General features: G+C 40.0%; 1 protein-coding gene and 1 long non-coding RNA gene across 3 annotated transcripts in view; both read right to left on the bottom strand.

The window, feature by feature from the left end:
- The window catches only part of LOC145435257 (uncharacterized), a 344,196-nt gene that overhangs the window by 1,178 nt on the left and 319,331 nt on the right, over positions 1-23,687 (bottom strand). The window lies entirely within an intron of this gene.
- Positions 5,224-10,065, bottom strand: LOC145436472 (uncharacterized). Of its 2 annotated transcripts, XM_080313827.1 has the most exons (6): positions 7,138-10,065; positions 6,979-7,067; positions 6,784-6,910; positions 6,611-6,725; positions 6,387-6,445; positions 5,224-6,263 (listed from the first exon to the last, which is right to left on the bottom strand). In XM_080313827.1, exons 1-6 carry the CDS (start codon positions 7,144-7,146, stop codon positions 6,246-6,248), a joined length of 417 nt encoding a protein of 138 aa, XP_080169953.1. In that variant the 5' UTR covers positions 7,147-10,065; the 3' UTR covers positions 5,224-6,245. The 2 variants fall into 2 exon arrangements, with proteins under 2 accessions (XP_080169953.1, XP_080169952.1); XM_080313826.1 differs by having other exon boundaries at positions 6,979-10,065.

Here is a 23,687-nt window from a genome sequence, read left to right as displayed (position 1 = left end):
TATTACGGCGAAAAAAAGCCTCGACGAAAGAATTCACTCACAAGGAATGCGCAAGAACTAGTAGAATGCGCCACGACTTCAAAAAAAAAAAGATCAACATCAAAGAGAACTGTGACATCGGGCACTCTAGGCCGAAATGGATGTGAAATTAAAAGGATCACAACCGCGTGTCGTTCGACATGCTCCTATCTGTTCATTACATGGCATTGTGTCTTATCGCATTGTACATTGTGAGTGGTTGTTCAGTTGAAAAATATAAGTCAATGATTATATATACAGCCGCATATAACGTCGGAAATTCCCTGAATGCACGAATTCAGATTTGTCGGACTTGATGTCGTTTTTAACATATCACAGTCAAAGAAAGAAGAACTTCTTACCTTGCTATGAATAGAAATGTACTTAAATATCACTTACAAAGTCATATTAATCTTTGGAAACCTTTCCGTAGATGAGAAATATCAAGATATATGTAGCGGCAAATTATATCTGAAATTGCTGAGTACCCGAATCCAGATGTGGTAGGGGGAACTTTTCACCCTTATATAAATAGAAGGGGTCCCAAATAAAATTTAAAAATCACTTTCAAACTTCGGAACCATCTTGGAGATCAGAACCATCGAAATATATCCAGGCGCAAGTTATGTCGGAAATTGCGCCTAATATACGCGAACTGACATGTGATGTCGTTTTTCACCTATGGGCTAATAGCATTGGTAGGAAGAACTTTTCACCCATATATGAATAGAAGGGGTATCAAAGAACATTTAAAAAGCAGTTTCATGCTTCGGAACCTACGTGGAGACGAGAACCATCGAAATATATCCAAGCGTAAATTATGTAGGAAATTGCCTAATACGGGAATTTAGATGTGCCAGACGCGATGGCGATGTTCACCTTTAATAGAACTGGTAGGAAGAACTTATCACCCTATTATGAATAGAACGGGTCCCAAAGAACATTTAAAAAGCAGTTTCATCCTTCGGAACCTGCGTGAAGACGAGAACCATCGAAATATATCCAAGCGTAAATTATGTAGGTAATTGCCTAATACGGGAATTCAGATGTGCCACACGCGATGGCGATTTTCACCTTTAATAGAACTGGAAGGAAGAACTTTTTCCCCATATATGAATAGAAGGGGTCCCGAAGAACATTTAAAAAGCAGTTTCATCCTTCGGAACCTACGTGGAGACGAGAACCATCGAAATATATCCAAGCGTAAATTATGTAGGTAATTGCCTAATACGGGAATTCAGATGTGCCACACGCGATGGCGATTTTCACCTTTAATAGAACTGGAAGGAAGAACTTTTTCCCCATATATGAATAGAAGGGGTCCCGAAGAACATTTAAAAAGCAGTTTCATCCTTCGGAACCTACGTGGAGACGAGAACCATCGAAATATATCCAAGCGTAAATTATGTAGGAAATTGCCTAATACGGGAATTCAGATGTGCCACACGCGATGGCGATTTTCAGCTTTAATAGAACTGGAAGGAAGAACTTTTTCCCCATATATGAATAGAAGGGGTCCCGAAGAACATTTATAAATCAGTTTCATCCTTCGGAACCTGCGTGGAGACGAGAACCATCGAAATATATCCAAGCGTAAATTATGTAGGTAATTGCCTAATACGGGAATTCAGATGTGCCACACGCGATGGCGATTTTCACCTTTAATAGAACTGGAAGGAAGAGCTTTTTCCGCATATATGAATAGAAGGGGTCCCGAAGAACATTTATAAATCAGTTTCATCCTTCGGAACCTGCGTGGAGACGAGAACCATCGAAATATATCCAAGCGTAAATTATGTGGGAAATTGCCTAATACGGGAATTCAGATGTGCCACACGCGATGGCGATTTTCACCTTTAATAGAACTGGAAGGAAGAACTTTTTCCCCATATATGAATAGAAGGGGTCCCGAAGAACATTTAAAAAGCAGTTTCATCCTTCGGAACCTACGTGGAGACGAGAACCATCGAAATATATCCAAGCGTAAATTATGTAGGAAATTGCCTAATACGGGAATTCAGATGTGCCACACGCGATGGCGATTTTCAGCTTTAATAGAACTGGAAGGAAGAACTTTTTCCCCATATATGAATAGAAGGGGTCCCGAAGAACATTTATAAATCAGTTTCATCCTTCGGAACCTGCGTGGAGACGAGAACCATCGAAATATATCCAAGCGTAAATTATGTAGGTATAATTGCCTAATACGGGAATTCAGATGTGCCACACGCGATGGCGATTTTCACCTTTAATAGAACTGGAAGGAAGAACTTTTTCCCCATATATGAATAGAAGGGGTCCCGAAGAACATTTAAAAAGCAGTTTCATCCTTCGGAACCTACGTGGAGACGAGAACCATCGAAATATATCCAAGCGTAAATTATGTAGGAAATTGCCTAATACGGGAATTCAGATGTGCCACACGCGATGGCGATTTTCACCTTTAATAGAACTGGATGGAAGAACTTTTTCCCCATATATGAATAGAAGGGGTCCCGAAGAACATTTATAAATCAGTTTCATCATTCGGAACCTGCGTGGAGACGAGAACCATCGAAATATATCCAAGCGTAAATTATGTAGGTATAATTGCCTAATACGGGAATTCAGATGTGCCACACGCGATGGCGATTTTCACCTTTAATAGAACTGGAAGGAAGAACTTTTTCCCCATATATGAATAGAAGGGGTCCCGAAGAACATTTAAAAAGCAGTTTCATCCTTCGGAACCTACGTGGAGACGAGAACCATCGAAATATATCCAAGCGTAAATTATGTAGGAAATTGCCTAATACGGGAATTCAGATGTGCCACACGCGAATGCGATTTTCACCATTAATAGAACTGGAAGGAAGAACTTTTTTCCCATATATGAATAGAAGGGGTCCCGAAGAACATTTGAAAAGCAGTTTCATCCTTCGGAACCTGCGTGGAGACGAGAACCATCGAAATATATCCAAGCGTAAATTATGTATGGGTAATTGCCTGATACGGGAATTCAGATGTGCCACACGCGATGGCGATTTTCACCTTTAATATAGAACTGGAAGGAAGAACTTTTTCCCCATCTATGAATAGAAGGGGTCCCGAAGAACATTTATAAATCAGTTTCATTCTTCGGAACCTGCGTGGAGACGAGAACCATCGAAATATATCCAAGCGTAAATTATGTAGGTAATTGCCTAATACGGGAATTCAGATGTGCCACACGCGATGGCGATTTTCACCTTTAATAGAACTGGAAGGAAGAACTTTTTCCCCATATATGAATAGAAGGGGTCCCAAAGAACATTTATAAATCAGTTTCATCCTTCGGAACCTGCGTGGAGACGAGAACCATCGAAATATATCCAAGCGTAAATTATGTATGGGTAATTGCCTGATACGGGAATTCAGATGTGCCACACGCGATGGCGATTTTCACCTTTAACAGAACTGGAAGGAAGAACTTTTTCCCCATATATGAATAGAAGGGGTCCCGAAAAACATTTAAAAATCAGTTTCATCCTTCGGAACCGGCGTGGAGACGAGAACCATCGAAATATATCCAAGCGTAAATTATGTAGGTATAATTGCCTGATACGGGAATTCAGATGTGCCACACGCGATGGCGATTTTCACCTTTAATAGAACTGGAAGGAAGAACTTTTTCCCCATATATGAATAGAAGGGGTCCCGAAGAACATTTAAAAAGCAGTTTCATCCTTCGGAACCTACGTGGAGACGAGAACCATCGAAATATATCCAAGCGTAAATTATGTAGGAAATTGCCTAATACGGGAATTCAGATGTGCCACACGCGATGGCGATTTTCACCTTTAATAGAACTGGAAGGAAGAACTTTTTCCCCATATATGAATAGAAGGGGTCCCGAAGAACATTTATAAATCAGTTTCATCCTTCGGAACCTGCGTGGAGACGAGAACCATCGAAATATATCCAAGCGTAAATTATGTAGGTATAATTGCCTAATACGGGAATTCAGATGTGCCACACGCGATGGCGATTTTCACCTTTAATAGAACTGGAAGGAAGAACTTTTTCCCCATATATGAATAGAAGGGGTCCCGAAGAACATTTAAAAAGCAGTTTCATCCTTCGGAACCTACGTGGAGACGAGAACCATCGAAATATATCCAAGCGTAAATTATGTAGGAAATTGCCTAATACGGGAATTCAGATGTGCCACACGCGATGGCGATTTTCACCTTTAATAGAACTGGAAGGAAGAACTTTTTCCCCATATATGAATAGAAGGGGTCCCGAAGAACATTTATAAATCAGTTTCATCCTTCGGAACCTGCGTGGAGACGAGAACCATCGAAATATATCCAAGCGTAAATTATGTAGGTATAATTGCCTAATACGGGAATTCAGATGTGCCACACGCGATGGCGATTTTCACCTTTAATAGAACTGGAAGGAAGAACTTTTCCCCCATATATGAATAGAAGGGGTCCCGAAGAACATTTAAAAAGCAGTTTCATCCTTCGGAACCTACGTGGAGACGAGAACCATCGAAATATATCCAAGCGTAAATTATGTAGGAAATTGCCTAATACGGGAATTCAGATGTGCCACACGCGAATGCGATTTTCACCTTTAATAGAACTGGAAGGAAGAACGTTTTCGCCATATATGAATAAAAGGGGTCCCAAAGAATATTTAAAAACAGTTTCAAACTTCGCAACCTTTCCGGAGGACCACTCCCCATTTATTGATCGAGGTAGTATACTAAGTCTAAAACTGGTTTCAGACGTCGGACCTTATTTCTGGATCTGGTAACTGTAAGCAATCATCTTGATAACGTCCGTGGTGCACAAGGCCGGAAACGGCGGCACGCGCCACTTAAAACTCCTCATTAATAATAATAATAATAATACTGTTGCCAAACCCACAACAATAGCAAAAGCAGCACGAGTCCAGTACAAAAATGCAATTCTCAAAATGAGAGAAACGATATGGGAATCGATGCCTCTTCATGGACAGCACAAGAAGTTAACTTCACAGCCCCATGTAGACGAGCTTTCATGGACCTGGCTATCCAGCTCTGGCCTGAAACCGGCAAGCGAAGGATTCATTTTCGCAGCACAAGACCAATCGCTGCCTACAAAATACTATCGCAAAAGAATTCTGAAGCAAAACACGGACGGCAAATGCAGAATGTGCCACAACCAAAATGAAACTGTAGCACATCTCATGTCCGGCTGTGGTGCACTTGCAGCTACCGAATACACATGGAGACACAATAGGATTGGTCACTACATTCATCTTGAATTATGCAAACATTTTAACATCACCACTTCGACAAAAAATTGGTATGATTACAGCCCAGCACCAGTGACAGAAAACGAACAAGTAAAAATTCTGTGGGATGTACCAGTTATAACTGACCGCGAAATCAGGAGCAACCGCCCGGATATAATCGTCAAACTAAAAAAGAAAAGAGAATGCTTATTCATTGAACTGGCTGTCCCAGCTGATCACAACCTACTGCAAAAAGAATCAGAAAAATACTCCAAATACGCAGACCTCAAAATGGAATGTGAGAAAATGTGGCGATGCAAAATAAACATTGTACCGATAGTCATTGGTGCTACAGGGGTCGTGAGCAAAAAACTCATGAGGCATATCCAACAAATTCCGGGTAACGTTCGATTCGACATGATCCAGATACTCACATTATTGGGCACTGTGCACATTCTTCGGAAGGCCTTGAATGCACCACTGGACTAAAATTACACTTGTGAATCACAGCATAATTTCTGTAATTTCGATTCTTCATCTTCAATCATCTCTACCTCTGCTCTGTAACCCTTGCCAATTCTTCATCTGCTGCAATTCTGTAATCTGACTTCTCCGTGTATTGCATAGGAATAACAATTTGAATGTATAACTGAAATTTTAAAAATTTACTCCAATCTCGCCATTTTCCTTTGGGGGCAGGTTGCTCCCCGGATTATGTGTGTATCTACCAGTTTTACTGTGAATAAAGAATATAATAATAATAATAATTCTCAGCAATCATCATACATATCGATACAGCAGGTATAAGTCACCAGTTAAAGATGCAACGAATTTAATATGTGCATTGTAGCAAAAGAAACATGAATTATTTTTTAAATCCTCATGAGATTTCCAGTCGTCACTCATGGCTGACAAATAGGACAGAATATATTCCCATTAACTGTGTCCCTTGCGCATGTCGCGTGATATTTCCGGTTGCATCATCCTTGGCACATCTCCTGTCAAACATTTTATGGTATATAGAAATGGTCATTGTATCGCAGAGGTATATTTCAGATATATTGATGATATGTTTTTAATTAATATTGTCATAATTGGAGTAAATAATGGAAGGCTCATACCCAGGATGAATCAAGCGTTGATGCGTCAGCACAAAAGCTGCAGATATCGGCGATCGGATCTTAATGTGGAATGCATAAGATTCGTTAGCATAGATATATTACTCGCAAAACAAAACAAGAAAATATGACCCTGTAACAATCGAAGAAACCGATTAACTACGTATGATGTTGATCGATATAGAACTACTGTTTCCATCTATCTAATTCGATATAGATGTCCTTACCTGATTCGTCTAATATTTGCCTTGCGATTTCGTGCCGAAATCTCCGAAGGTCAGTCTCTTCATTCGGAATACTTGCCAATGATAAAGCTGTGCTTCCCAAAACTTGTTCTGCAAACTTTTGAAAATCTGATCTATGACGGGCACTTCGTAAAATGAAATCTCAACTTTTTTACCTTCAAGACATACACGCCACAGTTGTAACCATCTTGCTGAATGGAATGATCGTACATTCTGATACTCCATTGCTTGGACGTCATGGATTGGCAATCGACCGATTCGCTCCTGATTTGCAGATACCTCCTAAAAATGAATGTGGTACTCTTATGTACAATTGATATGATAGGCATGACTAAGTAAAATAATCTTACTTGAATTTCTCTGCCGCAGCTACGGTGCTTTTTTTCGTACTTCCGAGTGGATTTAGTAATGAAATTTCGGCATCTGATATATTAATTACCTGTACATACATAAATGCGCTTTATTGGAATTGCCGAACGATCATATGCAATTCGAAATTCGTGACCAACCAGCAGCATCCAGTGTTGGAACTTATTCACTGCAGCAATGATCTTTTCGTAGTGATCGAATTTCACCTATTAATATATGTAGATGATTGCAAAGTGCTTTCAGTGTACAATGCTCCGTGCATTTCGATAGCATCGTTATCGTGCGTACAAGATCACAACGATATCATTGTATATTGGCGTTGCGAGATATGTGATATGTTCAATCAAATATAGTGCGGACACGTGCTTTATGCTTGAATATAGTTAGCTTATTTTATTATCTCGCGGTGTAAAAAGAATTGTATCATTTTCGTTCTGATGTCTGATTCTCTAAGATTAATCAACACACGGTGCAGTCCTTATAATTAAGATTTCAAGAAGTGCGATATGCCAGGCGCAACGAATTCGCGGGTGATTGTTGATCGCTGGCAACTTCGTTTTTGCAATCAACTGTAGGCTATACGAATATCGCGTCCACTAATCAGATTTTAATACCACGCGTCTCTCGTTTTTGCAATGCGAGGGGAAAATCGAGGGAAGAATGTTGATGTGTTGGCAGCAACTGCCATACCGATAGCATAGCTGATGTGTCGATTAATAGCGAAGGATTTATACAGAACTAGCCACTTTTTTATCGTTTCGACTCATTCCGCACATAATTTAACCATTTCAAACGGGTTTTCGCCCCCTTAAATATCATATAGGCACCATATTTTCCTCAATATGCAAAAAAATACTATATTTGAACAGACAGCAAATATAAGAGGCTATATTTGTCATATATTTTAGGGATTTAAAAAGGGCGCCCTGCATTAGCGTCGACAATATCAGCCGGACTGTATAGGCTGAGATCGTGGAAATTTGAAAGTGTTTTTTGTTCTTCCACCAGAGTCACCACGGTTTCACAGCTGAGATGTCGGATCGACATCGCTTTGAGAATCATTGCTCTATTCCAGGGGTTCTCAACTTTCCTTGCATAACGGGCCGCATCTAAACAGCTAAAACCGCTGTGTGCCGCAGAACATTATTACCGTAACATATATTTGTGGACTACTCTTATATTTAGGCTAATATAGCCTATTTACCAGTCGTATATGGGCATTGGGCATTTAGTACATTTATATGCATTCTACAGCCTTAATGGACAGCGTTCGTAACCTTTCAGTTGCTGTTACTAGTGAGATTATGTCATCTTCCGACGGAACAAGTAAATCCCTTCATGAAGCGTGCATTGCATTCGGTCCCAAGTCGGTATGTGCAGTGTTCACCTTCAAACCCTTGCACCAGAGAACTGAACTCTCTGCTTCAATGCGTGAGCGAGCAACTATAAAATTACGGTAACTTTTTCGTTACAGAGGCCATTGTCATTTTGAGCTCCGAGTGATATGAGAAGAAGACTCATGTTCGAGGTAATTTCTGAGCAAACCAATCAACCCTTCTCCTTTCCATCCATGACTGATGCCCTGCAGCGAGAGTTACAGATGTCAGCTTTGTCAAGTTGATGTTGTTTGCTAGTTCCCACCCCCCACGTTTGCCCGGTCAGCATTACGTCTACAAATATATCCACTCCGATAGAATACTCCAATACAATTAGCGTTGCAATGTCCGTGGATATTGTGCAATGCTATGTTAAAGTAGTCTACGCGGCAACGTGTTTGAAAACATGTGAAACTGCAGCTTCGAAATTTGTTAGGTGAAGTTGTCCTTGCTGCGAAATTCCGGAAACAGCAGAGATTCGCACATTATAGTAACGTTTTGTTGAAAACACACCATTTCTAGCAGATTTCATGGGTTTAGCGATATACCAAGCAATTTTGAACCATGCGTCTTTAACGTCGTCGGCAATCTCAACCATGCCTCAAAATATGGATTGCTGGGCATGAGACCTAGCTAGCAACGCTTTTTTGTAAGATCAGGTGATATGTAGGGCTGGGCAAAATCGAGTACCTGAGTGATTCGATTCTGAATCGAGTATTTTGTTTCGAGACGAGTCGAGTAATCGAGTATCACTTATTATGACGTCACATCAGTTTGGCAAATGACAAAATTCAAATATGAACTTTTAGCCTGACACAAATAATATAAAGCCTGTCGTACACCATGTAAAGGTAATTTGTAGCATTGCAATACGTGTAACGTATACTGTCATACGAGCAATCGAAGTTTCAAGGCTTCCAGATTGGAAAATGGTATCGAATTATCATTTTCGTCGATAAATATACTCTTATTGACATGGAGCGTACGATTTCAGTACTCGAAAAAAGTCACCTTTTACTATTCGACTCGAATCTTTAAGATTAATACTCGATTCAGATTCGAGTACTCGAATCATTGTGCCCAGCCCTAGTGATATGTATGTATAACTCCAGATGGAACGGTCCGAAGACCTATTCAAAACAATAGGAATCTAAATATCAAGAAACCAGAACACATTGAAGAATAAGAATAAATCAAACGAAACAGAGACGGTGCGATAAGAGAGCTTAAGTAGCTAAATTAATATGTAACAATACTATGCCGGTAGTAATTGCGATCATATTGAAAGATTTCGCCGGCCGCAGAATAAGCGTATGTGGGTCGCATGCGGCCCGCGAGCCGCGGGTTGAGAACCCCTGCTCTAGTCGGTTATTTTGTATGTACGCCTACATTGGAGTGAGGACGAAAAACCTTGATGGTGATCATCAATTCAGAAATGAAACATATATGCGTGTGCGATTTTCTCTTTCGAAGTCTGAAGCGGCGCTTGAATATATTTCAATGGATCTCGTCTCAAACTAGGTTCCGAAGTTTCAAAGTGCTTTTAAAAAGTTTCCAAGGAGTAGGAACCCCCTCTCTTTAAGGGTGAAAAGTTCTTCCTACCAGTGCTATTAAAGGTTAAAAACTACATCACGTATGGCACATCTGAATTCCCGTATCAGGCAATTACCTACATAATTTACGCTTGGATATATTTCGATGGTTCTCGTCTCCACGGAGGTTCCGAAGGATGAAACTGATTTTTAAATGTTTTTCGGGACCCCTAATATTCATATATGGGGAAAAAGTTCTTCCTTCCAGTTCTATTAAAGGTGAAAATCGCCATCGCGTATCGCACATCTGAATTCCCGTATCAGGCAATTACCCATACATAATTTACGCTTGGATATATTTCGATGGTTCTCGTCTCCACGCAGGTTCCGAAGGATGAAACTGATTTATAAATGTTCTTCAGGACCCCTTCTATTCATATATGGGGAAAAAGTTCTTCCTTCCAGTTCTATTAAAGCTGAAAATCGCCATCGCGTGTGGCACATTTGAATTCCCGTATCAGGCAATTACCTATACATAATTTACGCTTGGATATATTTCGATGGTTCTCGTCTCCACGCAGGTTCCGAAGGATGAAACTGATTTATAAATGTTCTTCAGGACCCCTTCTATTCATATATGGGGAAAAAGTTCTTCCTTCCAGTTCTATTAAAGGTGAAAATCGCCATCGCGTGTGGCACATCTGAATTCCCGTGTTAGGCAATTATACCCACATAGTTTAAGCTTGGATATATTTCGATGGTTCTCGTCTCCACGCAGGTTCCGAAGGATGAAACTGATTTATAAATGTTCTTCGGGACCCCTTCTATTCATATATGGGGAAAAAGTTCTTCCTTCCAGTTCTATTAAAGGTGAAAATCGCCATCGCGTGTGGCACATCTGAATTCCCGTATTAGGCAATTATACCTACATAATTTAAGCTTGGATATATTTCGATGGTTCTCGTCTCCACGCAGGTTCCGAAGGATGAAACTGCTTTTTAAATGTTCTTCGGGACCCCTTCTATTCATATATGGGGAAAAAGTTCTTCCTTCCAGTTCTATTAAAGGTGAAAATCGCCATCGCGTGTGGCACATCTGAATTCCCGTATTAGGCAATTATACCTACATAATTTACGCTTGGATATATTTCGATGGTTCTCGTCTCCACGCAGGTTCCGAAGGATGAAACTGATTTATAAATGTTCTTTGGGACCCCTTCTATTCATATATGGGCAAAAAGTTATTCCTTCCAGTTCTATTAAAGGTGAAAATCGCCATCGCGTGTGGCACATCTGAATTCCCGTATTAGGCAATTATACCTACACAATTTAAGCTTGGATATATTTCGATGGTTCTCGTCTCCACGCAGGTTCCGAAGGATGAAACTGATTTATAAATGTTCTTTGGGACCCCTTCTATTCATATATGGGGAAAAAGTTCTTCCTTCCAGTTCTATTAAAGGTGAAAATCGCCATCGCGTGTGGCACATTTTAATTCCCGTATCAGGCAATTACCTATACATAATTTACGCTTGGATATATTTCGATGGTTCTCGTCTCCACGCAGCTTCCGAAGGATGAAACTGATTTATAAATGTTCTTTGGGACCCCTTCTATTCATATATGGGGAAAAAGCTCTTCCTTCCAGTTCTATTAAAGGTGAAAATCGCCATCGCGCGTGGCACATCTGAATTCCCGTGTTAGGCAATTATACCTACATAGTTTAAGCTTGGATATATTTCGATGGTTCTCGTCTCCATGCAGGTTCCGAAGGATGAAACTGATTTATAAATGTTCTTCGGGACCCCTTCTATCCATATATGGGGAAAAAGTTCTTCCTTCCAGTTCTATTAAAGGTGAAAATCGCCATCGCGTGTGGCACATCTGAATTCCCGTATTAGGCAATTTCCTACATAATTTACGCTTGGATATATTTCGATGGTTCTCGTCTCCACGTAGGTTCCGAAGGATGAAACTGCTTTTTAAATGTTCTTCGGGACCCCTTCTATTCATATATGGGGAAAAAGTTCTTCCTTCCAGTTCTATTAAAGGTGAAAATCGCCATCGCGTGTGGCACATCTGAATTCCCGTATTAGGCAATTTCCTACATAATTTACGCTTGGATATATTTCGATGGTTCTCGTCTCCACGTAGGTTCCGAAGGATGAAACTGCTTTTTAAATGTTCTTCGGGACCCCTTCTATTCATATATGGGGAAAAAGTTCTTCCTTCCAGTTCTATTAAAGGTGAAAATCGCCATCGCGTGTGGCACATCTGAATTCCCGTATTAGGCAATTATACCTACATAATTTAAGCTTGGATATATTTCGATGGTTCTCGTCTCCACGCAGGTTCCGAAGGATGAAACTGCTTTTTAAATGTTCTTCGGGACCCCTTCTATTCATATATGGGGAAAAAGTTCTTCCTTCCAGTTCTATTAAAGGTGAAAATCGCCATCGCGTGTGGCACATCTGAATTCCCGTATTAGGCAATTATACCTACATAATTTACGCTTGGATATATTTCGATGGTTCTCGTCTCCACGCAGGTTCCGAAGGATGAAACTGATTTATAAATGTTCTTTGGGACCCCTTCTATTCATATATGGGCAAAAAGTTATTCCTTCCAGTTCTATTAAAGGTGAAAATCGCCATCGCGTGTGGCACATCTGAATTCCCGTATTAGGCAATTATACCTACACAATTTAAGCTTGGATATATTTCGATGGTTCTCGTCTCCACGCAGGTTCCGAAGGATGAAACTGATTTATAAATGTTCTTCGGGACCCCTTCTATTCATATATGGGGAAAAAGTTCTTCCTTCCAGTTCTATTAAAGGTGAAAATCGCCATCGCGTGTGGCACATTTTAATTCCCGTATCAGGCAATTACCTATACATAATTTACGCTTGGATATATTTCGATGGTTCTCGTCTCCACGCAGCTTCCGAAGGATGAAACTGATTTATAAATGTTCTTTGGGACCCCTTCTATTCATATATGGGGAAAAAGCTCTTCCTTCCAGTTCTATTAAAGGTGAAAATCGCCATCGCGCGTGGCACATCTGAATTCCCGTGTTAGGCAATTATACCTACATAGTTTAAGCTTGGATATATTTCGATGGTTCTCGTCTCCATGCAGGTTCCGAAGGATGAAACTGATTTATAAATGTTCTTCGGGACCCCTTCTATCCATATATGGGGAAAAAGTTATTCCTTCCAGTTCTATTAAAGGTGAAAATCGCCATCGCGTGTGGCACATCTGAATTCCCGTATTAGGCAATTATACCTACATAATTTAAGCTTGGATATATTTCGATGGTTCTCGTCTCCACGCAGGTTCCGAAGGATGAAACTGATTTATAAATGTTCTTCGGGACCCCTCCTATTCATATATGGGGAAAAAGTTCTTCCTTCCAGTTCTATTAAAGGTGAAAATCGCCATCGCGTGTGGCACATCTGAATTCCCGTATTAGGCAATTATACCTACATAATTTACGCTTGGATATATTTCGATGGTTCTCGTCTCCACGCAGGTTCCGAAGGATGAAACTGATTTATAAATGTTCTTCGGGACCCCTCCTATTCATATATGGGGAAAAAGTTCTTCCTTCCAGTTCTATTAAAGGTGAAAATCGCCATCGCGTGTGGCACATCTGAATTCCCGTATTAGGCAATTATACCTACATAATTTAAGCTTGGATATATTTCGATGGTTCTCGTCTCCACGCAGGTTCCGAAGGATGAAACTGATTTATAAATGTTCTTCGGGACCCCTCCTATTCATATATGGGGAAAAAGTTCTTCCTTCCAGTTCTATTAAAGGTGAAAATCGCCATCGCGTGTGGCACATCTGAATTCCCGTATCAGGCAATTACCCATACATAATTTACGCTTGGATATATTTCGATGGTTCTCGTCTCCGCGCAGGTTCCGAAGGATGAAACTGCTTTTCAAATGTTCTTCGGGACCCCTTCTATTCATATATGGGGAAAAAGTTCTTCCTTCCAGTTCTATTAAAGGTGAAAATCGCCATCGCGTGTGGCACATCTGAATTCCCGTATTAGGCAATTACCTACATAATTTACGCTTGGATATATTTCGATGGTTCTCGTCTCCACGCAGGTTCCGAAGAATGAAACTGATTTATAAATGTTCTTCGGGACCCCTTCTATTCATATATGGGGAAAAAGTTCTTCCTTCCAGTTCTATTAAAGGTGAAAATTAGGGATGGTGTGAACCTCTGAAAGGTTCGGGTTCGTGTGAACGCGAACCTTTTTGAAAGGTTCTGTGTGAACACGAACGTGAACCTCGTGACGTCATATTGCTAATTCCAACCCTATCTTTCAATGAAGTGATAGCCTATGATACCTAGCGAAGACTCGGGCCACATAATGTCACATTGCTGAAGTACATAAATGTATCAACCGCGGTTATGAAGGCATATAATAATCTCATAAAATCAATACATTCCGTCGCTTTGCCAACAATTTCGACGAGGACTTACCAGGGAATATAAGCTTACGCCTTAACGGTCTTTGATAGACCGGACAATATGTTCGGAGTCTGAGTATTGCTACATTGATATTGAGCAGAGTGTGAAACGGGTTTCTATACTCGCTACCGATACCATAAACAACAAGTTATAGCCAGCACCTTAATCGCACGGATTTGGTTTTAATGATACAGTAAGGATATGAAGTCAAGATTGATCCAGTACGCCCGCTCGATTTTTTACATCAGAAAACGATATCAATCTCATTGATCGGTTGAATAAGCATCATTCACTGACTACGTATATCGCTCGTGATGTTGTGTGGTTGCGGGTCAAGCTCACAGCAGAGAGTCACTAAATATTCACAAACGGAAAGCTGGATGTTTCGAGAAATTTTTGCAACAAAAAAGCAAGTAAAACTTTTAATGTTGTCAAGGTGCATGCTCGTTTAGTGTTGATTTTTTATGCTGCCAGCGCCATGCATAGAGTGACCCGCAGTTGAAATGCAATATATTTTAACCAAAGATCTTATAGTGAAGTCCAAATTACTATTTACCAAAAAGGTTCACAGTGCAGAACCTACCAAGGTTCTGTTGTGAACGCGAACCTCTAAATTTCCGAGGTTCACACACAGAACGCGAACGTGAACCTCGCGTTCACACCATCCCTAGTGAAAATCGCCATCGCGTGTGGCACATCTGAATTCCCGTATCAGGCAATTACCCATACATAATTTACGCTTGGATATATTTCGATGGTTCTCGTCTCCACGCAGGTTCCGAAGGATGAAACTGCTTTTCAAATGTTCTTCGGGACCCCTTCTATTGATATATGGGAAAAAAGTTCTTCCTTCCAGTTCTATTAAAGGTTAAAATCGCCATCGCGTGTGGCACATCTGAATTCCCGTATTAGGCAATTATACTTACATAATTTACGCCTGGATATATTTCGATGGTTCTCGTCTCCACGCAGGTTCCGAAGGATGAAACTGCTTTTCAAATGTTCTTCGGGACCCCTTCTATTCATATATGGGGAAAAAGTTATTCCTTCCAGTTCTATTAAAGGTGAAAATCGCCATCGGGTGTGGCACATCTGAATTCCCGTATTAGGCAATTTCCTACATAATTTACGCTTGGATATATTTCGATGGTTCTCGTCTCCACGTAGGTTCCGAAGGATGAAACTGCTTTTTAAATGTTCTTCGGGACCCCTTCTATTCATATATGGGGAAAAAGTTCTTCCTTCCAGTTCTATTAAAGGTGAAAATCGCCATCGCGTGTGGCACATCTGAATTCCCGTATTAGGCAATTTCCCACATAATTTACGCTTGGATATATTTCGATGGTTCTCGTCTCCACGCAGGCTCCGAAGGATGAAACTGATTTATAAATGTTCTTCGGGACCCCTTCTATTCATATATGGGAAAAAAGTTCTTCCTTCCAGTTCTATTAAAGGTGAAAATCGCCATCGCGTGTGGCACATCTGAATTCCCGTATTAGGCAATTACCTACATAATTTACGCTTGGATATATTTCGATGGTTCTCGTCTCCACGCAGGTTCCGAAGAATGAAACTGATTTATAAATGTTCTTCGGGACCCCTTCTATTCATAGATGGGGAAAAAGTTCTTCCTTCCAGTTCTATTAAAGGTGAAAATCGCCATCGCGTGTGGCACATCTGAATTCCCGTATCAGGCAATTACCCATACATAATTTACGCTTGGATATATTTCGATGGTTCTCGTCTCCACGCAGGTTCCGAAGGATGAAACTGCTTTTCAAATGTTCTTCGGGACCCCTTCTATTCATATATGGGGAAAAAGTTCTTCCTTCCAGTTCTATTAAAGGTTAAAATCGCCATCGCGTGTGGCACATCTGAATTCCCGTATTAGGCAATTATACCTACATAATTTACGATTGGATATATTTCAATGGTTCTCGTCTCCACGCAGGTTCCGAAGGATGAAACTGATTTATAGATGTTCTTCGGGACCCCTTCTATTCATATATGGGGAAAAAGTTCTTCCTTCCAGTTCTATTAAAGGTGAAAATCGCCATCGCGTGTGGCACATCTGAATTCCCGTATTAGGCAATTTCCTACATAATTTACGCTTGGATATATTTCGATGGTTCTCGTCTCCACGTAGGTTCCGAAGGATGAAACTGCTTTTTAAATGTTCTTCGGGACCCCTTCTATTCATATATGGGGAAAAAGTTCTTCCTTCCAGTTCTATTAAAGGTGAAAATCGCCATCGCGTGTGGCACATCTGAATTCCCGTATTAGGCAATTTCCTACATAATTTACGCTTGGATATATTTCGATGGTTCTCGTCTCCACGTAGGTTCCGAAGGATGAAACTGCTTTTTAAATGTTCTTCGGGACCCCTTCTATTCATATATGGGGAAAAAGTTCTTCCTTCCAGTTCTATTAAAGGTGAAAATCGCCATCGCGTGTGGCACATCTGAATTCCCGTATTAGGCAATTATACCTACATAATTTACGCTTGGATATATTTCGATGGTTCTCGTCTCCACGCAGGTTCCGAAGGATGAAACTGATTTATAAATGTTCTTCGGGACCCCTTCTATTCATATATGGGGAAAAAGTTCTTCCTTCCAGTTCTATTAAAGGTGAAAATCGCCATCGCGTGTGGCACATCTGAATTCCCGTATTAGGCAATTTCCTACATAATTTACGCTTGGATATATTTCGATGGTTCTCGTCTCCACGTAGGTTCCGAAGGATGAAACTGCTTTTTAAATGTTCTTCGGGACCCCTTCTATTCATATATGGGGAAAAAGTTCTTCCTTCCAGTTCTATTAAAGGTGAAAATCGCCATCGCGTGTGGCACATCTGAATTCCCGTATTAGGCAATTATACCTACATAATTTACGCTTGGATATATTTCGATGGTTCTCGTCTCCACGCAGGTTCCGAAGGATGAAACTGATTTATAAATGTTCTTCGGGACCCCTTCTATTCATATATGGGGAAAAAGTTCTTCCTTCCAGTTCTATTAAAGGTGAAAATCGCCATCGCGTGTGGCACATCTGAATTCCCGTATTAGGCAATTTCTCACATAATTTACGCTTGGATATATTTCGATGGTTCTCGTCTCCACGCAGGTTCCGAAGCATGAAACTGCTTTTTAAATGTTCTTTGGGACCCCTTCTATTCATATATGGGTGAAAAGTTCTTCCTACCAATGCTATTAGCCTATAGGTGAAAAACGACATCACATGTCAGTTCGCGTATATTAGGCGCAATTTCCGACATAACTTGCGCCTGGATATATTTCGATGGTTCTGATCTCCAAGATGGTTCCGAAGTTTGAAAGTGATTTTTAAATTTTATTAGGGACCCCTTCTATTCATATAAGGGTGAAAAGTTCCCCCTACCACATCTGGATTCGGGTACTCAGCAATTTCAGATATAATTTGCCGCTACATATATCTTGATATTTCTCATCTACGGAAAGGTTTCCAAAGATTAATATGACTTTGTAAGTGATATTTAAGTACATTTCTATTCATAGCAAGGTAAGAAGTTCTTCTTTCTTTGACTGTGATATGTTAAAAACGACATCAAGTCCGACAAATCTGAATTCGTGCATTCAGGGAATTTCCGACGTTATATGCGGCTGTATATATAATCATTGACTTATATTTTTCAACTGAACAACCACTCACAATGTACAATGCGATAAGACACAATGCCATGTAATGAACAGATAGGAGGATGTCGAACGACACGCGGTTGTGATCCTTTTAATTTCACATCCATTTCGGCCTAGAGTGCCCGATGTCACAGTTCTCTTTGATGTTGATCTTTTTTTTTTGAAGTCGTGGCGCATTCTACTAGTTCTTGCGCATTCCTTGTGAGTGACTTCTTTCGTCGAGGCTTTTTTTTCGCCGTAATAACGGTGACAGCGGGGAAGAGGGGCCCAGATAAACCTCCAACGGGTCCCCAGATTGGTAAGCGCTTATCGTCACCACTACGCTATGTCCCCCGCGATATATTTCGATGGTTCTCAGCTCCAAGCATCTTCCGAAGTTTGAAACGGCTTTTAATATGCTGTTTAGGATACCTAGTATTCGTCAAAGGATACAAAGCCATTCAAATCTGGCTATAATGTATTAAACACGACATAAATGCAGGTTAAAATTATCTGGCAACCGCTTTTCATAATATTCGAAAATTTTCCAATCTGAAATATATAATGCTCCCATCGTAATAATCAGTGTTTCACACATGGCGTACCTTTTCTAATAGAATCACGGTGGTATAATAGGCCGGGTTGGAATCCCAGTACGCTTCGCGCAATATATTTGGTGTGCCAAGACGATTCTCAACGTCACACCTCACACCTGTGCGTAGTCACTCTAGTCAGTAGAATCTTTGGCGTGCATGAGCTAAGACACCGATTCCATATTGGATAATAGGTAATATGCAGCAGTAGCAGCACAACTGTATGGTCAGTCTATAGATTATAAAATCAATTACCATCAGGTATATAATGCGGTTCAGAATATTTAGCTTTTAACTTTATAATATCACAATTTTCAGATCTTCTGACGAACGCCGTATGGTAATTCAGATCAAAGAAAACAGTGCTGGGTTCACCAAGCAAAACATTCAAGAGGAAATTTGAGTATACCGGGCTGGATTAGGCGGGAGCTAAGTAGGTTAATGTTTGGTATTGGCGGTGCAGGTACCACTACATTTCTTCCATTAACGAATTACCTGTCTGACAGCTCAATTTCATCTGCACTATGCCGTACCTCGTCGGCTCGTCCAAGTCCCAGAAGGGCAAAACATGCCTCTTTGTTGTGTTCAGCATGTTTTGAATACCGAACCGGCCTACTAGTACGGTACAGTGTTTCATACTCCTATTATGAAGCATAAATTCTTGCGTTGAACGTGATTTCGAATAACCAGACTCCAGACATATCAGAAAAATTTCCAAGATCGGCAGAACCAGAATCAGAAACCACATTGTCGAATTCAGCTGCAACTCAAGGTTGACCTGGCGCCATCGTGGCAGAATTTGCATATAAACGGAAATAATGGATATTCACATCGTTCATCAATATCATACATTCATCCATCATCATTTTATTATATTTTAATCAAATCAATACACCACACGATTGCGATATGATGTAAAGATAGGAGGGAGTCTAAACGAGTTAGAGTACTCTTTTATTCAGATTGCAACCTTGGCCTACATTTTGTAAATGAGTGGCATGCACTTTGCACAGTGGATAAAGGAAAGGATAACATGACAGTAAGAGAGAGAGAGAGAGAGAGTCTTTATTTTCATCGAACCAAAATACATAACAAACGGCAGTGATGGTGGTACAGAAAATATGCGTGCACAGTATTCGGTATTAGATAGGAATGATCGATAAGACCGTGAAGGTCATCTAGTCTGATCACACCAGCATCAAACAGGTACACTTGACTCAGAACAGTCTGGCTGTAAAAAATTGTTTAGTTAGGAAAGGAAAATAGAAAAAAATTAAGCGACGAAATGAATGCTGCATGTATGGGTAGGCGAAGTTCATGCCAATAGAAGGAGTACATCAGTAGTGAGTACGTGTTGTGTATCATCTACAATAGCAGATTGAATTGAATTTAATCCGGTTGTTTTCCTCGAGTATTCGAATTCTCATGGAGGTAACGTTATATTTGGTGTTACGATTGCTGATATACAATGTTCTTCTCTACTAGTTGCTGATGATTATCACTGACGAGTGTTAGCTGACAAAAAACTGATTTATTGCAATCCCTACCGCTGCGGCTACTTTAACGCAGAGCGAACGTTTGTAGTTGTATAATTGTATATCTGACTCCAAGAAGGTTGCGTTTACAATTCGCTGCGTGTTCTTCTTTCGTTCGACGACCGGCGTACACGCCGTACGACCTTGTTGGCTGACGTACCACCAAGCCTGTCTATTGCACACGTATTCGATGGATCACACTGACGAATATACTTTGTTTCCGTCTCCCCGGCTTGTAACTTTATTGAATATCACGTACGGTTCGAAATGCAATCTATCTTCTCTCAATCAGCGAAATACTTATGAATGCCTATCGACTTCCGAGCCAGCTAATATCATGAATGTATATCGAATTCCGAACCAGCTAATAATCACCAACGAATGCATCAATGTCTCTACGTGGTTGTTGTTGTTGAGTATGATTTGACTGGCGATTTTAACTCAATGGTTTTGTTCGCCATTTTCGTGGTAACTGTTCAGTGTTCATGCATTAGATGACTGCATTCGTTGATAGAGTGAAATCTATCTCTACGTGGTATTACACACGTATATCTCGAATAGACGACTCACAAAGGTCTTTCGGGTTTTCACTTCAGGGAATTTGGTAAGGTTCACAACACTCCCTATTACTCAAATCTTAAAATGGCGTGAACAATATATTTCGTTAAAAGTTCCCCCTTCCTAGCAAAAGAACTTGGTGTAAAAAAACGAATATATTGTTCAAAATGTTCGGTTATAAATTCCCCCCTTTCAGCCAAAGAACTTCGTGTAAAAAAAAACCGAACATACCGTTCAAAACCTGCTATCTATGGTTATAACTACTCATGGACTGGAGACAGGTAACAATTTTATATACAGGGGCAAAGTAACTAATAAAACGAAATACCATCATAACATAGTATTCGGCTGATCTTGAAATGACTCGAAGTAACATCATTCTGTTCATGCAGACTACTGAAATACAAATCAACAACATTAGGCGTTCGTTAAACAACAAATATCACTTAAAACCTCAAAACAATACATACACGATATCACGACAACATTAAAGGATACATTACATTGGGCAATCAGAAAACCGATAATATCACTCGCTCGCAAACTAATTAGAAATATACTTTTATGGGTATTTAAAAAATCGAATATTCACCTGCAATCATTTTATTCTAAATTGATATGAAACTTCCTAATTCATATCATGTAGCATTTAACATTGGTATATACCAACAGAACGAGAGTGTGCCCTATTTATTGTATTACATGCAAAGCAATGTTTGCAAATATCATGCACTACCACGGTGCATATTTTCTCAATGATATACTCGACATAAGGGTATAGTCGTATGGCAGAGGCCTAATATCTCTTCATAAGGCTTGCAATATATCATCATTCATCACACATAAATAATGAGCTATTCAGCTATTGGATGCATCATGGCATCGAATAAATAGGGTAGCCTTCATGCTACGGGTTTACCCGCACACTTCTCTTATCAAAACATTATAATTGAGAGTGCGAAAATAACCGGTTAAAATTATGCTATTTCAATGGAAAAATCCTGCTAAGTTTCAATGAAGATTCAAAGTCCGAAAGCAGTCCGTCTACGTTAGAAATCGATGAAAGCCTGCTCCTGCGGGCTGCGAGGGCTCATGAACCAGGTCGTGATAATATATGGTTATAACCAGAGGTGGTCAGTAACGAAGTACTTCTACTTTTTCGAAGTACTCAAGTAGTTATCCTCTACTTCTGGTACTTACTCAAGTAGATCTGACTTTCGCTACTTCTACTTCTACTTCGTAATATTTTGTGATCTACTCACTTACTTCTCGCTATTTTCAGTTTGTCAAGTAGAAGTAGTTCAATCTTTCAATCAGGAAGACAGCCTGAGGAATTTCGGGGCTGTTTTCATGGAGTATCAACATTTAATTTTCATAAGAATTGAGGAAAGCCCAGAATTTTCCAGTGAATACGGAGTTACCAGTATGATTTCACGGAAGAATCGATGAATATAATTTCGGTAGCGGGTTGGCGTGGTTCCGTTCACACAGGGATATCTGGAATTAGATATCTAGATATCCCTGCGTTCACACCACATTGTCCCCCTTCGCCCATATGAAATAATTCATCACGGTATATATGGACCATCAAACCGATGTTTCGCAATGTAGCATTTACTTATCATATCCAAATCTAGCATGTCCATGGCGCGTCCTAACCTGGCAAAGTGGACTCTGACATTTTTTGTTAGTTTTAGAGCTGATTTAGCATACCACCTTTGAAACTTTCTGGACCAAAAGCATGAAATACGTGTTCCGCTTTTAGAAGTAGTATTTATGTTTCCTTTTCAATTCCCGGTATCATATACTTCGGGTCATAATTAAAATCAGTTATTTTGCCTGGATAACATACATGTTGAAGTATAAAAGCAACTGTTCTAATGCCTTTAATTTCAGGAAATAGTGCTACACAATATCGCATTTTTACGGTACACCATATTTTTTATTAACGTTTACTAATTACGCAAAGTGTTTACACCGTATCCTATACAACTTCTCCGTATTGCTCTTCGACTAAACTACAGACCTTATAATATGGGGGATGGCGCCATACCATGCTATTTTCTAAAACGTGCTGTTCGAGAAAACAGAGGATAAGTATCGCATTTCCATATCAATCCTATCATTTCTTCCCATGATGTGGACGGATGCTTATGCTATCGAAAATTGGATACCTGCTGGTATGCACCAATATGAATCAAGCTCGTCACCTTTCGCATAGCTCAATTTGCACCTTTTTACAATCCATGTGAACAAATTAGGATCGTCTTCAGAACTACTTACTTACTTGAGTACTTTTAAAGTCAGTCAATTCTACTTCTACTTCAAGTAGTTTTAGGGTGCTTATGGAAGAAGTACTTCTACTTGTACTTGAGTAGATTTTTTCGTCGCTACTTCTACTTCTACTTGAGTAGCTTTCTTGGCTACTTTGACCACCTCTGGTTATAACCTTGGATTGGATCGGGACAATGTTGTTTTTCCTATCGATCCAGATTTGGAATTTATTTGAAAGCGTTGAATCCGGTTGAAGTTGCACTTCCAGATCCGGATCGTGTTTTCATTTCACAAGTCACAACCTGAAAAGCGCAACGGCGGGGTTCAGGAGTCAGGAGTGATAGTTTTCTTTGGAGGTAATAAATAAGAACTAGACAGGAGGGGCATAGATAATTAAGTTGCAACGGTTTATATAAGTTATATGTAGTGTGATTATGTGATGTTCATGCTTGTAAGTGTAACCAAGTCACAGGTAAATTTTACTTTTTTAGCTTTGATTCGAGTCATTTTCAAATCACCGTCGAGTCAGGGAGCAACGGTAGTGTGACTCATAGTGTTGAGACTTGAGTTTTGGAGTTGAGCTGACTTCTGTAAAACTCTTGGGTGTTATCTATAAGACATTCCATTCATAATATGCTCATTTTCTCACTTTGGGCTAACATGTGTTGGGTTACCC

Source organism: Botryllus schlosseri, chromosome 3, assembly GCF_051294905.1.
Source record: "Botryllus schlosseri isolate E-star chromosome 3, Bs_hap1, whole genome shotgun sequence".
NCBI classification, from domain to species: Eukaryota; Metazoa; Chordata; class Ascidiacea; order Stolidobranchia; family Styelidae; genus Botryllus; species Botryllus schlosseri.
Note: the sequence above shows the minus strand (reverse complement) of the source record. Positions and strands in the feature narration are given on the sequence as shown.

Coding starts and splice junctions, on each gene's coding strand:
- LOC145436472 (XM_080313826.1), bottom strand. CDS start 7,079: ATGTATGTACAGGTAATTAATATATCAGATGCCGAAATTTCATTACTA. Junction 6,726..6,783: donor GTGGCGTGTATGTCTTGAAG/GTAAAAAAGTTG, acceptor GATTTTCAAAAG/TTTGCAGAACAAGTTTTGGG. Junction 6,446..6,610: donor GCAAATATTAGACGAATCAG/GTAAGGACATCT, acceptor TTCCACATTAAG/ATCCGATCGCCGATATCTGC.